Source organism: Pelophylax lessonae (genome assembly GCF_965119305.1).
Source record: "Pelophylax lessonae genome assembly, chromosome: 4".
Taxonomy (NCBI): domain Eukaryota; kingdom Metazoa; phylum Chordata; class Amphibia; order Anura; family Ranidae; genus Pelophylax; species Pelophylax lessonae.
In genome coordinates, this window is record NC_138771.1 from 245,867,218 (window position 1) to 245,886,098 (window position 18,881).

The 18,881-nt window shown below is 46.0% G+C and overlaps 1 protein-coding gene across 1 annotated transcript in view; it reads right to left on the minus strand.

The window, feature by feature from the left end:
• SLC38A1 (solute carrier family 38 member 1) overlaps positions 1-18,881 on the minus strand; it is a 158,265-nt gene that overhangs the window by 4,561 nt on the left and 134,823 nt on the right. Inside the window, exon 14 of the mRNA XM_082254379.1 lies at positions 16,449-16,590. Coding sequence (XP_082110505.1) covers positions 16,449-16,590 — 142 coding nt within the window. The remainder of the gene's footprint in view (positions 1-16,448; positions 16,591-18,881) is intronic.

The following is an 18,881-nucleotide window of genomic DNA, read 5'->3' on the forward strand; positions in this document are numbered from 1 at the left end:
AGCTAGGAATTCAGGTGATGCATATTGTATGTACAGTACTGTATGTGAGTATACATATATACATTCATACACACACATATACTTGTCTGCATGATGAACATAAAGAAACTGTTATATCTTGGAGATTAATTACCAGGCAGAAAATGATATACAGTACATTAACTCAATAATCTTTGGTGACTTAAATGAACAGGTTAGGATAATTAATATAAAAGAAAACAGGCATTAGCAATTCTCATGTTTTTGGTCCTTATAGCAAACATAGGGAATGATTTACTAAGACTGGAGAGTGCAAAATCTGGTGCAGCCATGCACGATAGACAATTATCTTCTAACTTCATTAACTTCATCTTGTTCAATTAAAGCGGTAGTAAACTGCTGGAGGTATTTTTTTTTTGTACCCTGCAAGGTAAAGGCATAATGTGATAGTATGCATCGCATACTAGCATATTATGTTACATCTTGCCGACCACCCTCTGCAGGTTTACTGTGGCAAGGGGCTCAACTGCACGAATCAACATACCTATGCCACATGTTAAGTAATACATTTTAACCCTTTGATTGCCAGTGACATACACACACTAAACACCTCCATTACTAGTATAGTGTCTGAACAGATCAATATCTTTGATCAGATCAGAACTATACTAGCGTCCCCAATAGTTTAGTATAGTGTTCCCAAAACACAGTGTTAGCAGGATCATCCCCGACACCTGCTAGCACATGCATTTAGCCCCTCTGCCCAGCCCCCAAGAAGTTCAGTATCAGCAGATCACTGTCACTTCCGATACACAGCACACAAACCACAGCGTTAGTAGAGTCAAGCATGATCTTTTTTTATAGCACTAGCAGTTACATTTTTTATAGCGTTTCAAACAGTCCTTGACAACCAGGTGCTGTTTTACCTGTGATTAACACTGGGTACCTATACATTTATTGGCCAAAATGTCCAAACAGAGGTACACTAGTGAAGAAGCCGACATGATGCTGAGCATGACAGATAAGAGCAATGGGGAAGAGCCTCACTGTCAGATTCAGGCTCAGTATTCAAACCTGTAGTGAGCAGCAGCACCCTGGCAGATAGCTCTGATGATGGAGTAGTGGTCCCTGCTAAGGTCAGGCGTACCCGACCCTGTTTTTCTGTTCCTGAGGTGCAACAATCGTATGGTTCTCGTATGCAGCAGAGTGTCGGTACTAATGCAGCTCAACCTTCTGGTGAACTGGCAGGCACCAGCGGCCTAGTACATCCTGGCTGTAGAAAAACCAGCACTGCAGTAACACTTGGAGACGCGTCGAGTCCCATAAGTGCAGTTCAAGCTGGTGCGTTGGCTAGCACAAGTAGTGTCCCGAAGCCACCAAGAATTTAAAGACAGGCCCATAGTGTCCTTCCCAATGCACTTGCAAATCCTGATTGAGAGCTCACCACTTCTGCAGCGCCTGTACTTCTACCATTTACTGGCCAACCCGGAATGCAGGTGGAAACATCCGATTTGACTCTCCTTGGTTTTTATGAGCTGTTTTTCACAGAAGATCTGTACGGATCTACTGTGGACCAAAGAAATTTATATGCCGATCAATTTATGGCCGTAAAGCAAAATTTGACCCTTGTCAGAGAATTTGCTTGGAAATGTATCACTGTTTCCAAATGTAAAACCTTTCTGGGCCTATCCCTCATCATGGGCATTACTGAAAAGTGTGAGTTGCGGTCATATTGGTCCACTGACCATCATTTCCCCATGTTCTCTGCTGCCATGGCCAGGACTAGATATGAGCTGGCCCAATACAATGAACTCTGTTGTCCTTGGGGTGACCCTCTATATGACCGGCTCCACAAAATTTGGCCCCTCGTAAATTACTTCAACCAAAAATGTATAGCCTTGTTTATGCGCTTAACAACCTATCTGCGTTGATGAGTCCATGATTAAATTTTCTGGCTGCCTTTTTTACAAACAGTTTCTCCCCAGCAAGCATGCCAGATATGGGGTCAATATGTATAAGCTCTGTGACAGGGCAACAGGCTATACATGTAGTTTGCAGATTTACGAGGGAAAAGATAGCAGTGTGGAGCCCCCCAACTGCTGAGACTACATAGGAAGCAGCGGCAAGATTATTTGGGACTTAGTATCATTCTTATTCCAAAAGGGATACCCTTTATATATGGACAATTATTACACAAGCATGCCACTTTTTAGTCGCCTTTTTGATTCTAAAATTGGCGCATGTGGCACCGTGTGACTTAATTGTCGGGGCTTCCCCCAATGACTTGTAGATTCCCAACTTAGACGGGGGAAGAGAGCCTGCTTGAAGAGTAATAAATTGCTTGTGGTGAAGTGAAGGGACACACGGAATGTTTTTTGTTCTGTCTTCGATTAACGCAGATATGACTGTTTAAATTACAACAGCGACTGGTGTTATTGAGAAGCCCTTCTGTGTCCATGACTACAACCTTAACATGGGAGGGGTGGACTTCAATGACCAAATGATGGCACCGTACTTAATTGCCTGTAAGGCCAGATGCTGGTACAAGAAAGTGTCTGTATACTTTTTCCAATTGGCTCTGCTGAACGCTTATGTGTTATACAAAGAGTCAGGAAGAAGTGGATCCAAAAAGTGCTGTGGCCCAAATTCACAATCCAGATGCAGTGAGTTGGCTGCATGAGAGGCATTTTCTGGATGTCCTCCCTGGTACCTCTCCCCAAAGAGCATCCCAAAGAACATGTCTTGTCTGTAGAAAACGCGGATATTGGCGTGACACCCCCTATTTTTGTCCCTCCTGTCCTGACCAACCTGGTCTCTACATTGGGGACTATTTCCATCGCTATGACACACTAGTGGAGTATTAGTATAGGGTACAACACGGCCCAGTCTAGGGCACACTTTCACACAGGGTCTTAAAGATGTTAGTTGGCTATCACATTTTAAGAGGCCCTAGCCTGGAATGTTTAAAGTTTTTTACAGTTACAAAAAAAAGTGTAAAAAAATGTTAAACAAAAAATACATAAAAAAAGCCAAAAATAGTTGTCGTTTGAGTTAATTTTCTGTTCTTACTGTTTTACTGTACTCTATAATATACTGCTATACTGTAATGTTTTATTGTTACTGTTTTTTATTGTAACCATAGTTTGCTTTGCAAATACCGCCACTCTACTGTTTTACTGTATTATATACTATTATATTGTAATGTTTTATTGTTACTGTTTTTTTTTATTGTTAACCATAGTTTGCTTTGCAGATACCGCCACTCTACTGTTTTACTGTACTATATACTATTATATTGTAATGTTTTATTGTTACTGTGTTTTATTGTTAACCATTGTTTGCTTTGCAGATATGCCCATCAGCTACAGCACTGATTTGTTTATCCTGACAGCAACAGCGCTTGCTCTCAGCGTAGATCAATGATTGCAGCGCTATAGGAGGTGATTTCACCACCGCAGTTAAAAAAAAGAGCATATATGGCACATCATAGGGGATGGGATGGATACAGAGGGCAGATCTCCCCTATGCTTCGCCATATATTTTTTAACACTTTTGTTGGCAGAGATTTCTTCATCCACATCGATCAATGTGAATGGAGGAATCTGTTATGTTCTTTTTGAAAAAAAAGAACATTGCATACATGCCCATCATTAGAAGTGGGTGGATGCTGGGAGGTCTAATGGTGGTCATAACACACACTTTCTGGCAGAGATTCCTTCATCCACATTGATCGATGTGAATGTGGGAATCTGTTAGGTTCTCTTTTTTCGTTCAGCCCATAGGCTGCATGAAAAAAAAGTACCTTACAATATATGCCCAACAAGGACCAGCAACGTACTGGTATGTTGCTCTACTCTGAGTGGTCATACTGTGATGATCCCTGCAGGTTTAGGCATCATCTTGGTATCATTTTTTAATAGCTGGCGGTTGGCAGACGGTGGTTTCATGCAAAAGCAATCCTTGTGGCTAATTAGCTGTTAGTCTGCTTTTACAAGCAGTGAAAGGGGACTCCCCTCCCCCCCCGGGGACTCCCCTCCCCCCCCTCCCCGCCGCCTTCCATGGCTTTCTTGGGCTCTCCTGACCCACCGGGTAACACAAGCCTGCAGTCAGTGGTTCCGTCAGCTGACCATAGAGCTGATCGGAGACCAGAACATCTCCAATCCTCTCTATGGCCTAAGATACCAGACGCTACGAGGATTTTATCATTTGAGTTTCACCAGATTTGAACAGCGCCATTTTTAAATTGGGAAAGCATCTTGTCACACTGATCTTGATGTGGTCAGATGCTTTAGAGGCAGAATAGAGATCTAGAGTCTAATAGACCCCAATTTATTTAAAAAAGGAGTACCTGCCACTTTTTATTGCTCTCATAGGGGATATTTACATTCCCTGTGATAACAATAAAAATTATATATATAAAAAAAAAAAAATAGCTTAGGGGGGGGTTGTGCTATCTTGGCATTTCATGGCCTCCAAAACTGTGATAGGTAGTGAGGAGTGAAATCAACAATTTACGCTCTTAGAAAGTCTGAAGGTGATGATTGGTTTTGGGAGTTCTGTACGCGGCTAGACTGCCAAAAAGTCTCACACATGGGGTATCCCCATACTCAGGAGAAGCAGAAGAATGTATTTTTGGGTGTAATTCCACATATACCCATGGCATGCGTGAGCAATAAATGGATATTTAATACATACTTACCTGTAAAATCCATTTCTTTTCGTACATCACGGGACACAGGGCCATAAATCATAACATGTGCGATGTCCCAAAGCAATGCATCTGAGGGGAGGGGGACACCAAAAATACCGCCATCAGACCACAAAAAGCACTACACTTCTGCCTGCAGAACACTGTGGAAAAATGCAGATTCCTCCTGGGACCCAACATCCACTCAATAGAAACTAGTGTATGCACCGATGACCAGGTCGTGACCTTGCAAATCTGAGCCATAGAGGCTTGATGGCGAAGTGCCCAGGAGGCACCTACTCCTCTGGTAGAATGTGCCTTTACAGGAAAAGGTGAAGACTCCCTTCTAAATCATACGCCTGGGTAATAACCTGGCAAATCCAATGAGAAATCATAGGCTTAGATGCTGCCAACCCCTTTCTGGGCCCTTCTGGCAGCACAAACAAGAGATCGGCCTTACGAATCTGAGCTGATCGTTCCAAGTAAAACTTAAGTGCACGCATTACATCAAGAAAATGCAATAACTTATCCTCCTCAGAGTGAAGATCTGGAAAAAAGGAAGGTAGTATAATGTTCTGATTCAAATGAAAAGTGGACACCACCTTGGGCAAAAAACCTGGGTGTGGACGCAGAATCACCCTATCTTGATGGAAAATCAAGAATGGCCCTTTATAAGAAAGAGCTGCTAGTTCCGATATCCTTCTAGTCAAAGTTATCACAATAAAAAAGACCAGTTTCCTGGTCAGAAAAACCAGGGGAATCTGCCCCATAGGCTCAAAAGGCTGTTTTTGTAAAACTGCCAGCACCAAATTTAAATCCCAAGGACATAATGATGGCTTCACAGGTGGAAGAAAACGTAACATTCCCTGGACAAAGGTCTGAAAGACTCAATGAATGGGAAGTGATCGGTTCTTGGAAGAAAACCTATAAGGCTGAAATTTGCTCCTTAATAGTGCTCAAGGCTAATTCATATCTACCCTTGCTTGAAGGAAAGCTAGAATTCTCCCGATGATACATTTGCGGGGATGCCATTTCCTGGCTTTACACCAGGTAAGGTAAGATTTCCAGACCCTGTAAAAAAAAGCTTCTAGGGACTGGTTACCTAGCATTTATCAGGGTATAAACTGCAGGGCCAGATACACCCCGCTCCTTCAAGATTAAGGCTTCAATAGCCAAACCGGCAAATTTAGGGACTGTAAAGCAGGGTGGAATATTGGACCTTGAGATAGTAGGTCTGAACGCAGTAGAAGAGCCCAAGGCCTTGTCACTGCCAGCCTTTGGATTTGTGCATACTAAATCCTACTCAGTCATTCCGGAGCTACCAGTTGCTGGTTTCCCATCTAGCTGGATGCTGCGCAACAGACGCGGTATCAGCTGCACCGGAGGAAAGGCATAAACCAGGGAATACTCCTCCCAAGGAGTCACCAAAGCATCCACTCCGACTACGAGTGCATCCCTGGTCCTGGACACAAATCTCTTCAACTTGTTGTTGAACCTGGATGCCAACAAATCTACGTCTGGGACCCCCCAGCGTAGGCAGATTGATTGAAAAATCTTTGGATGTAAGGGCCATTTCCCCGAAAACATCTGTTGATGGGTCAGAAAATCTGCCTGCCAGTTCTCTATTCCTGGAATAAAAACTGCTTTAAGGTATTGCACAAACTTCTCTGCCCAGGACAGGATGACATCCACCTCCAGGGCTGGCCCAAGACATTGTGCTGCCTGGGTCCGAGAATGAAATGCTGCCCCCCTCGCAAAAAAAAAACAACAAATTCACGCCCTTCAAGAGGCCCCCACATTCTATAGGACTATGAAAGCAGTCAGAGGGGTGTGAGTGTGTACGGAGTGACAGCAGGAGCAGGACAGAGCAGTAGACACTGGGCAGATGAGCGCACCAGTCTTTCTACTGTCTATAGTGCCACAGTGCCCTGCAGGGCTGCAGGCATGGTACAGGAGAATGCAGTGCTGCGGGCATGGTACAGGAGAATGCAGTGCTGTGGGCATGGTACAGGAGAATGCAGTGCTGCGGGCATAATACAGAAGAATGCAGGGCTGTAGGCATGGCCGGTGCTAGGTGCTATTTTGCGCCCTAGGCAAGACCAGCTAACTCAAAATAAATTCACTAATTCTAGCACCAGAACTCCTGCATAACATTAAACTGATGACCTATAGGGTCTTTTCGTGTGTGCACCCATGAAACAGCGAAAAATTTCAGTACCCTAATCCTACAGGACATCAGGTGTTATGCAGTAGTTCTGATGCTAGAAATATTGCTGTCACTCTGACGTGCGCGGTGATGCATAACATGTGCAAGGCAATCGCAGGCATTTTTTTTGTGTGTGTCTGTCTTGGGTAGGGGGGGGGGGTCTGGGGGGGCTCTAAAATGTTTTGATTTTATATGTGGCTCTTTAAATGTTTAAAAAGTTTTTTATATATATATATATATATATATATATATATATATTTTTTTTTTTACATAACTTTTATTGCCATTAGATAGAGGACCAATAGCCCCCTATGTGGTAGCATATAGGTGACAGTTACTCTTAGTCATTCTAAGAGCTACTACTTGACATTCGGGGTCAATTCGTCTCTGGATGTCTCCTCTGTACTCCTCTACAGCTGATGGAATACAGCTGCTTCCTGAGCAACATCCGTCACTGGTCTTTGCCTAGGAGGGAGGCTAAGCAGATGGAGGTCCCACCATCCTTCCCAGGGGCCCCCATGACTGCCCTGGGTCCACAGGTGGGATAGCAGTGCACGGTAAACAGAAACAGAGCCAGGTGGACAGGAGAGGGGGAGTGCAGTCTGGTGGAGGGGGAATGCAGCCAGGTGGGGGGGGGGGACAGAGCCAGGTGGACAGGAGAGAGGGGGTGCAGCCAGGTTGGGGGGGGGGGACAGAGCCAGGTGGACAGGAGAGGGGGGATGCAGCCATGTGGACAGGAGATAGGGGTTGCAGCCAGGTGGGGGGTTGGGGATGCAGCCAGGTGGACAGGAGAGGAGGGTGCAGCCAGGTGGGGGGAGGACAGACCCAGGTGGACAGGAGAGGGGGGATGCAGCCATGTGGACAGGAGATAGGGGTTGCAGCCAGGTGGGGGGTTGGGGATGCAGCCAGGTGGACAGAAGAGGAGGGTGCAGCCAGATGGGGGAGGACAGAGCCAGGTGGACAGGAGAGGGGGTGCCGCCAGGTGGACAGGAGAGGGGGGGTGTAGCCTGGTGGGGGAGGACAGAGCCAGATGGACAGGAGAGGTGGGGGGGGGTGCAGCCAGGTGGAGGGGGAATCCAGCCAGGTGGAAAAGAGAGGGGGGTGCAGCCAGGTGGACAGGAGAGGGGACTGGTACAGCCAGGTGGGGGAGGGGGCAGAGCCAGGTGGACAGGAGAGGGGGAGGTTGCAGCTACAGAAGGTGGGGAGGGGATGCAGCCAGGTGAGGACAGAGACAGAGAGAGAGAGAACATGGGAGGGGCTGGAGAAGAGATGTTATTGAAGCTGCAGGCATGCTGAAGGTGGAGAGGACAGAACAGAGGGGAATGGATCCTCTCCACCTAGGACAGTTTCACTTCCCGAGCTGTCACCTGAGCACAGTGACACAGAGCAGAGAATTGAGAGGTCAGGGAAGGAGGGAGGGGGAGGAGCAGGTGAATGGGTTTTCTGAGTCCCTTACCTTACATTGCAGGTAGAAGACAGAGGATGCAGCATGTCTGAGCAGAGGGCAGAAGCTGTCCAACTTTCCATTTAACAGGCAGCTGATTGGTTGCTAGGACCGCCCATAGTAACAAATTACAAGCTTTTTAACTTGAAAAGTTGGACAGCTCCCACCTTCTGCTCGGACATTCTGTCTTCTACTTGCTGTGTAAGGATGAAATTGGCGGCGGGGGAAGGAGGAGTCACACAGGAGAGGAGGGGACACATAGGCAGTCTGCCATTAAGAGAATAGGCAGTCTGCCATTAAGAGAATAGAGATACCACAGCACTTGTCACCTGCACAGCTGGATCTTCCTTTTTCCTGGAACTGGGGACTGGGGTCCTTCCAGCGCTGATTCAAAATGTTCCTTCCCGCTGTCCTTCTGGATGCGATGTGCCCGCCCACCCCGTCTCCTCCACCGGGTGACGTCATCGGCAGGGGGAAACCTAGTGCGCATGCGCTGTAAAGATTTCCGACGCTGGAGCCGGCAGCACAGACTGTGACAGACATGATGATGTCGCAGCCAAGCCGAGGGCGCCGCCGAGCCGACAGTCACATACAGGTTAGCATAGCAAGAGGGGCGCCTCCCGGCTGGCATACTCATTGCGGAAGGTGCAGCAAGCAGGATGCTGGAGCCCCCTGCTGAGTTGCGCCCTAGGCAAATGCCTGGGTTGCCTTACAGGTGGCGCCCGCCCTGGCTGTAGGCATGGTACAGGATAATGCAGGGCTGCGGGCATGGTACAGAAGAATGCGGGGCTGTAGGCATGGTACAGGAGAATGCAGGGCTGCGGGCATGGTTCAGGAGAATGCAGGGCTGTGGACATGGTACAGGAGAATGCAGGGCTGCGGGCATGGTACAGGAGAATGCAGGGCTGCGGGCATGGTACAGGAGAATGCAGGGCTGCGGGCATGGTACAGGAGAATGCGGGGCTGTGGGCATGGTGCATGAGAATGCAGGGCTGTGGGCATGGTGCAGGAGAATGCGGGGCTGAGGGCATGGTGCAAGAGAATGCAGTGCTGCGGGCATGGTAGAGGAGAATGCAGGTCTGCGGGCATGGTAGTGGAGAATGCGGGTTTGCAGGCATGGTAGAGGAGAATGCGGGTCTGCGGGCATGGTGCAAGAGAATGCAGTGCTGCGGGCATGGTAGAGGAGAATGCAGGTCTGCGGGCATGGTAGAGGAGAATGCGGGTCTGCGGGCATGGTAGAGGAGAATGCGGGTCTGCGGGCACGGTAGAGGAGAATGCGGGTCTGCGGGCATGGTGCAAGAGAATGCAGTGCTGCGGGCATGGTAGAAGAGAATGCTGGTCTGTGGGCATGGTAGAGGAGAATGCGGGTCTGCGGGCATGGTAGAGGAGAATGCGGGTCTGCGGGCACGGTAGAGGAGAATGCGGGTCTGCGGGCATGGTGCAAGAGAATGCAGTGCTGCGGGCATGGTAGAAGAGAATGCTGGTCTGTGGGCATGGTAGAGGAGAATGCGGGTCTGCAGGCATGGTAGAGGAGAATTCGGGTCTGCGGGCATGGTAGAGGAGAATGCGGGTCTGCGGACATGGTGCAAGAGAATGCAGTGCTGCGGGCATGGTAGAGGAGAATGCGGGTCTGCGGGAATGGTACAAGAGAATGCGGGGCTGCGGGCATACTACAGGAGATGCAGTGCTGCGGTCATGTACCATGCCCGCAGCACTGCATCTTCTGTAGTATGCCTGCAGCCCCGCACAATGGCAGGTAGTGTGGCTGTGGAGCAGTCTCACTTACCTGTTTCTAAAGGCGCCTTAGAAATTAAAAATGGCGCCACCCGGCGCGAACACATCACCGCGCATGCGCCGGCACTCGAGAAAGCTTGTATTTGTTCGGCTATTCCCGGAAATAGCCAAACGTTTACGGGCTTTCCCGATCGGCGGTGGCGCATGCGCAGTGTGCATGTCAGGCCGGCCGCGGACCTTTTTTTTTTTTTGCAATAGCCGAAGCAGAGAATAGTCGGCCGTTCCTCTCTAAGTGCCGCCCGGGTCCCATGGTCCCACCGGGGCCCTGTCCCCCTCTTTCTGGGCTGACTGACTCTTTGTGCTACCTTGACAGTTGATATAAGCCACAGTCGTGGCATTGTCGGATTGCACCTTGACAGAGTGACCCCGAAGTCTGGCAGTCCAGTATTTTAAAGCCCGACTGACTGCTCAGACTTCCAGAATGTTGACGGGGAGACCATTCTCTACCCAAGACCATTTCACCTGGACAGTGGCTTCCTCCAGAAAAAAAGAATTTCCCCATATCCAGATTTCTGGTCACCAACCACCAATTCAGACTCTGACGTACTCTTGGTACCAGAGACATGGACCAGTCCAGAGACTGAACCCTTCCGGTCCATGTAGACAGAATGTTGTTCTGCAAGGGTCTGGCTTGGAATTGAGCATAGGAAATCGCCTCAAATGTGAACACCATTTTTCTCAATAACTTAATGCAAAGACGTACAGAAGGATATCTTAGCCTTACTACGTACCAAACCAGATCCTTCAGGTCTGTGACCTTTCTTGTTGGCAAGAATAGCTTTGCCTGTACTTTGTCCAAAAGGAAACACAGATATTCCAGACACTGGACCGGCTGTAATGCTGACTTTGCCAGGTTCAGCATCCAACCCAGACATTCCAGGAACTGTACTGTCTGGAGGACATTTCGGCTTAGAGCCAAAGCCGATCGATCTATAAGTAATAGATCGTCCAGATATCATATTACAGATATCCCTCGGGACCTTGGAACAGCTAATACTGGAGCTAGGATCTTTGTGAACACTCTTGGAGCCATGGCTAACCCGAAGGGCAGGGCCACAAACTGAAAATGACGGTTTTCTACTACAAATCATAGAAACCCTTGATGAGCCAGGAATATAGGCACATGAAGATATGCACCCTTGATGTCTATGGATGCTAGAAATTCCTCTCCCTGCGGGAGGCTATGACTAAACGAATTGACTCCATACAAGAAGTATGAACATTCAGAAACTGGTTTAGAGCATTGAGATCCAGAAAAGGTATCACATCCCCATTTGGTTTGGGGATTATGAACAGGTTCAAGTAAAAACTCCCGAACCTTTCATTCTCTGGAACCTCCGTTATCACTCTGTGGGCCCTTAGCTGGTCCAACGCCAGAAAGAGAGATCTTCTTTTTAGGGGATCTGTCGGTATACTTGGCCTTACCAACCGAGGATGCGGGAACACCCGAAATTCCAGTTTGTACCACTGCGAGATGGTGGAGATAACCCAGTTGTCTTGGATCGTTTCCATCCAAACCTTCAAGAACTGAAGCAGCCTACCTCCCACCCAAGTGAGTGGGGGCGCCCCTTCAGAGAGTAGGCTTAGAGGAAGACTTGGCTGACCTCTGGGCCCCAGGCTTTTTCTGTCCTTGCCCTGAAGGCTTGGTTCCGGACCCGGATGGCTGAGGCCTTCTCCACCGCCTGTAATTAGAAGCACTGGTAGTATTAGTGCTGGGGATCTTAAAAGAGGGATGCACCAGCTCTTTAACCAAATGATTCTGTGCATATACACTGTCATCAGAGCAAACTGCGACATTTGCCGTATGGAGTCTGTAAAAGCATCAACTGGGAAACATAAAGCGCGAGGCAGATCTGACAGATCTTTCACAGACTCTCCTTGAGAAGAAACGGTCTGACTGACAAACTCCTATGGCCGCTACTGCTGGTTGTATCGCAGATACTGCAACAGCAAAGGAAACTTTCAATAAAGATTACAACTTTTTATCTGCTGGATCTTTAAAAACCTGAGCATTATCCACAGGGCAGGTTAAACTCTTGTATACCGAAGAAATGGCAGCATCCACTGTGGGTATATTCCATTTCTTAGTAAACATTTCCTCCATGGGATACAATAGAGAAAACCTTTTAGGAGGAACAAAAATCCTATCAGGATGATCCCAATCTTTATACATTTTTTGCTTCAAGAACGAATGTATGGGAAACGCCTGAGGACTATGAGGAGGGAGCAATGAGCCTAGAGAGGAAAAAGAGACTTCAGCCATCTCTAAGGGAGGAAATTTGCATCCAGACCGGACCATTTCAGTAAGAGACTGAACTAACAAACTCTGGGTTTGAGAGGCTGTCAAAGACTCCTCTGACCCTGACTCCCCAGAAGTGGAAACCTCAGCTTGACCTTCCATAGGGTCATCATCAGCTAGGGTAATTTTTTTTTTTTTTTTTTACTGCCCTACCATTTTACTACTTCAAGATATTAGATAGGCATTCAGAAAGTAAAAGCTGCGTAAATTCCAGTATATACATCATAGATTGTAGACGCTATAACTTTTGCGCCAACAAATAAATTTATGCTTACTGAGTTTTTTTTTTTTATTAAGGACATGTAGCTAAATAGATTTTGGCCTAAATGTATGAGTTTATTGGATATTTTTTATAAGAAAAGTAGACAATTAAATTTTTTCTTAAAATCTTCTGTCTTTTTTCATTTATAGCGCAAAAAATAAAAATCCCAGTGGTGATCAAATACCACCAAAAAAATCTCTATTTGTGGGAAAAAAGGACATACATTTAGTTTGGGTACAGCATTGCATGACTGCCCAATTACCAGTTAAAGTCACGCAGTGCCAAATTGCAAAAAATGGCTTGGTCATTAAGGGGGTAAAACCTTGCGGTCCTTAAGTGGTTAAACTTCCCTTTAAAAGAAGCCCTTTTAGTGCTGAGCTGCCACCGCTGCAGGCGGTCCCATCTTCCTTCTGGATTTTCGGACTCTGGCTATGTGACTGGCCGAAGCCGCAATGACGTCAATCCTGGACATGCGCGGGGCAGCCGCAGTTTATTGCACAGGTCTCTAAAGGAAGAGCCCGGGTGGCCGTTCCTTCAGAGCGCATGCGCCAGTGATGTAACTGGCTGCATGTACAGTAATATACAGTGTATTTATATTACCTTTAGGTAAGCCTTATTATATGCTTAGCTATAGGTACTAGTCAGAGATGAGAGTTTACTTCCACTTTAAGCTTTGACAAAAAAAAATCTTGGAAGCTGATTGGTTTCTATGCAAAGCTGCAACAGATTTTGCACTCTTCAGTTTTAGTAAATCAACCCAACAGGTTTGAAAAGTTTAAGTCTAACCAGGGCCATCTTATCGAATGGGCACGCTGGGCAGTTGCCCGGGGTTCCCCACCTGCCCAGCCAAGCATTAGTTCTGATTCCCGTGTGCATCCCACCGCCAAACATAGCAGTTGGCAAGTGCCTGTCGGCCCTGTGCTGCTGTCAGTCCACTTGGGCCATGGAGGGGGATCCCAGAACTGCCGGAATGCCTGTCTGCCTCCACGGGAACAGGCACACACAGGACAGTCGAGTCTGACTCCCGTCCGTGTGTATGTTCACCGGACCCAGCCGCCCAACTGTCATTAGCCTGGCACTGCTGTACCAATAAATATCTCCTTATCGATAATTAGCATTTTTATTCTCGTGGGTGATTGTGTAGGTGGGGCCCCAGTGCACTGCCTTGCCCAGGGCCCTTTAATGCTCTTAAGATGGCACTGAGTTTAACCCGTTATTTTAAACCATACTAGCACAAATGTGAATGTTCACTAAGAGAGGTGGAATTCATAAATATAAAGGGTACTAACAACTTCTCTCTATTGATATATCAAAACTGTGAATGGTACAGGGTATATAACATTGAGCACAGTGTTCAGAAAGTGGAATATTGTAAGCACAGTTTATAGAGAGGTTACTCCACAACATACTTTTCAAATACACCCAAAACATATCATATCCACCTTAAGGGATCAGCAGACTGACACTTGCCAGGCTGTAGGCAGATCTCCTCACCCCAGCCTTCGTTTTCCTCAGGTTTCCCTCTGACATTAAGCTTCACTTATTCTTTTCCTGTCTCCAGGGCCAGACTGGGAATAAAATTCAGCCCTGGAAATAATTTCATACCAGCCCCATAGCATTATTATACCATGCATTTTAAAGCACATTTGAAGAGTGTATTATATATAGAAAATACAGATATAAAAGCACATAGGGTTTTAAATGTATATATATATATATATATATATATATATATATATATATATATATATGAGCAAATTCCAGTTAAAAGTGGTAAAAGTGCGGACATGGTACAGGAGGTGGTCATAGGCTTTTCGGACAAGGTACAGGAGGACATGTCAGAGGCTGTGGACATGGTACAGGAGATGCAGGGGCTGTGGGCAAGGTACAGGAGATGCAGGGGCTGCAGGCATGGTACAAGAGATGCAGGGGCTGCAGGCATGGTACAGGAGGACATGTCAGAGGCTGTGAACATGATACAGGAGATGCAGGGGCTGCGGGCATGGTACAGGAGATGCAGAGGCTGCTGACATGGTAAAGGAGATGCAGAGGCTACGGACATGTTACAGGAGATGTCAGAGGCTGAGAGCATGGTACAGGAGATGCAGGGGCTGTGGGCATAGTACAGGATATGCAGAGGCTGCGGGCATTGTACAGGAGATGCAGAGGCTGCGGACATGGTGCAGGAGATGTCAGAGGCTGCGGGCATGGAACAGGAGATGCAGGAGCTGCAGACATGGTACAGGAGATGCAGGGGCTGCGGACATGGTACTGGAGATGTCAGAGTCTACAGGCATGGTACAGGAGATGTAGAGGTTGCGGGCATGGTACAGGAGATGCAGGGGCAGCAGACATATTGCAGGAGATGTCATGGGTTGTGCGGACATGGTACAGGAGATGCAGAGGCTGCGGGTATGGTATAAAAGATGCAGAGGTTGCGGGCATGGTACAGGAGATGCAGAGGCTGCGGGCATGGTACATGAGATTTCATAGGCTGTGCAGACATGGTACAGGAGATGCAGAGCTGCACACATGGTACAGGAGATGCAGGGGCTGTGGACATCGTACAGGAGATATCATAGGCTGTGCAGACATGGTACAGGAGATGCAAAGGCTGCGGGCATGGTACAGGAGATACAGGGGCTGCGGAGATGGTACAGGAGATGCAAAAGCTGCAGTAATAGTACAGGGGATGCAGAGGTTGCGGACATGGTACAGGAGATGTCAGAGGCTGCGAGCATGGTACAGGAGATGCAGGGGCTGTGGACATGGTACAGGAGATGTCAGAGGCTGCGGGCATGGTACAGGAGATGCAGGGGCTGCGGACATGGTACAGGAGATTTCAGAGGCTGCAGGCATGGTGTATTGGGTTGCCACCTAATCCCTTTAAACCAGGACACAAATTACTTACACAGGTTCTGTGGCTGATTAGGGTGGTAATTAAACTAACTTAGTGCCTTATCTGCATTATATTAGCCTCAGAACAGATGCTGTGGGCACGGTAAAGGAGAGGCAGGGGCTGCGGAGGGGTCTTACTTACCGATCTGTGAGGCATCTTACATTTAAAAATGGCGCCGCTGGGCGCCATCACGTCACTGCGCAAGCGCCGCCTGCCCGAGAATGGCTGGGCGTGTACAGGCTTTCCCGAGCGGCGGCGGTGCATGCACAGTTTACATGTCAGGCCAGCCCCGGCAATTTTTGTACAGATGCCACTGCCCTTCAAGCAGCCCAAGCGGTAGGTCGGCAGAGGGACTTTCCGACCTACAGGGAAATTTCCCAGTAGGCCAATCCGGCCCTGCCTGTCTCTCTCAGAACTGGCCCTGTGCACACTATGTTATGTGAGGTTACCTCTCACTCACATCCTAGGTTTTGTCTTTTATGTAATTGCAGAATGAAATATGAAAATTAAACCACGAGCTGCACACCTAGCCACATGTCCCCATATAGAATAGTGAGAACTTCATCTTAATGTTACATTAGGCTGGCTAAGGCTCAGTTGCTTGTGCTTTCAACCAAACTGTCAAATGGCTGGTGATCACATGTGCAGCACCCTGGCAACTGCAGATCAAACAGAAGCTAAGATGGCAGATTCCTTGGAAGTAAGGCCCTGTTCACACCTAGCGATTTGGGATCACGGGCAGAAGGTGTAGAGAGTTTATTTCTGCTTTATAATCTCTTTTGAGACCACCTTGAACTATAGTAAAATCTCAACAAACCAATGTTTGTATATTACTTAATATTTTCCTATAAGCCCAAAACTATAAAAATGGTTTTTACCTATTGCGCCAAATATATCCTTCATTGATGGAATGAATATAACAAGTAGATCAATCAGCGATAGAAGTACAATTGTCACTATTAAATGCTGCCAAAAATTATACTTTGTCTTCCGAGCAAGTTCAAATAATGAAGATCGAACCTTAAAAAAAAAAAAAAGCAAACAACATAGTTGTAAATCTTTTGAGCACTGTAGTCATATCAAATATGTATAGACAGTTAGTAACTAAGGCCTCCCATAGAAAAAAATTATTTATAATGCTTAAAACCATCTGCACTTCAATACAAGTTGATCCTACCAGTGAAGTGCATCTATTTCAGCTTCCTATGATGGTGTGGCAATGATGCTGCACTGCTCCTGAATTTAAAGCAGAGTTGCCACATAACATAGCCTTCCTGTTTGTGCTACAGTAGGATGAAAACATGTAACAGCGGATGTGGCTATCAGCATCGTCACTGATGTTTCACAAGCCCACTGCTTTCTATATTGACTGCACTGCCTCTCGTGCTAACTGCTTCCACACTAGGCGAGTTCCGGCATTCCTCTCTTACATGTAAAAATCATAATTTTTCTGCTATAAATGTAATCAGAACCCCTAAACATTATATATATTTTATATATTATATACATTTTTATAGCAAAGACCCTAGGGAACATAATGGTGGTCATTGCAATTTTTTATGCCACATGGTTTTTGCGCAGCAACTTTGCAAACGCAATTTTTTTGGGAAAAAAAAAACTTTCATGAAATTAATAAAAAAAACAAAACGGTAAAGTTAGCCCAAGTTTTTTATATAATGTGAAAGATGATATTACGCTGAGTAAATAGATACCTAACATGTCACATTTTAAAATTGCACACACATGGCGCCAAACTTTGGTACTTAAAAATCTCCATAGGCTATGATTTAACACTTTTACCAGGTTATCCGTTTAGAGTTACAGAGGTAGGCTAGTATGCTCTCACTCTAACGTTCGTGGCGATACCTGACATGTGTGGTTTGAACATCGTTTACATATGCAGATGCAACCTACGTGTGCATTCCCTTCCACGTGCGAGCACCAGGGGATGAGGGGCGCTTTAATTTTTTCTGTCATTTGTTTATTTTATTTTAAATTTTTTATTTTCACACTTTCCCTTGATTTTGTATTTTTTTTTATCACTTTTATTCCTATTACAAGGAAAGTTAACATCCCTTGTAATAGGAATAGGACATGACAGGTCCTCTTCTATGAGACCCCACATCTCTCCTCTAGGCTGAAAAACTTGAGATAAAAAAAAAAAACAATCTCAGGTTCTCCAGCCGAACACACAGCAGTGTTTACAACTTCTGGGGGCTGGGTGTGACATCATAACGTCGTGCCTGGCCTCTGAGAGTCATAGAGATGACCGGATTCCTTCTCTGGCTCGCCAATTTCTGCACAGTAAAAACAACCATAGGCAGTTCAGCCATTTGATTGTTTTTACAGGCGGTTTTCACTAGCTGTAAGCAATATTCATCAAAATTAAAAGAAAGAAATGCTTGAAATATATCACTCCGTGTGTAACCCATCTATATAATATATGAGTTTGAATTTTTGAATTGAATTACTGAATTAAATTAACTTTGATGATATTCTAATTTTATAAGATGCACATGTATAGCACCATATTCAGTGTTATCTAATTTCTTAAATATTTACCCTTTCTTATCCATTTAAAAGAATAATCATATACAGTGCCTTGCGAAAGTATTCGGCCCCCTTGAACTTTGCGACCTTTTGCCACATTTCAGGCTTCAAACATAAAGATATAAAACTGTAATTTTTTGTGAAGAATCAACAACAAGTGGGACACAATCATGAAGTGGAATGAAATTTATTGGATAGTTCAAACTTTGTTAACAAATAAAAAACTGAAAAATTGGGCGTGCAAAATTATTCAGCCCCTTTACTTTCAGTGCAGCAAACTCTCTCCTGAAGTTCAGTGAGGATCTCTGAATGATCCAATGTTGACCTAAATGACTAATGATGATAAATAGAATCCACCTGTGTGTATTCAAGTCTCCGTATAAATGCACCTGCACTGTGATAGTCTCAGAGTTCCGTTTAAAGCGCAGAGAGCATCATGAAGAACAAGGAACACACCAGGCAGGTCCGAGATACTGTTGTGGAAAAGTTTAAAGCCGGATTTGGATACAAAAAGATTTCCCAAGCTTTAAACATCCCAAGGAGCACTGTGCAAGCGATAATATTGAAATGGAAGGTTAAAGTTTGCCACAAGCCACCTGGGAGACACACCAAACATGTGTAAGAAGGTTCTCTGGTCAGATGAAACCAAAATCAAACTTTTTGGCAACAATGCAAAATGTTATGTTTGGCGTAAAAGCAACACAGCTCATCACCCTGAACACACCATCCCCACTGTCAAACATGGTGGTGGCAGCATCATG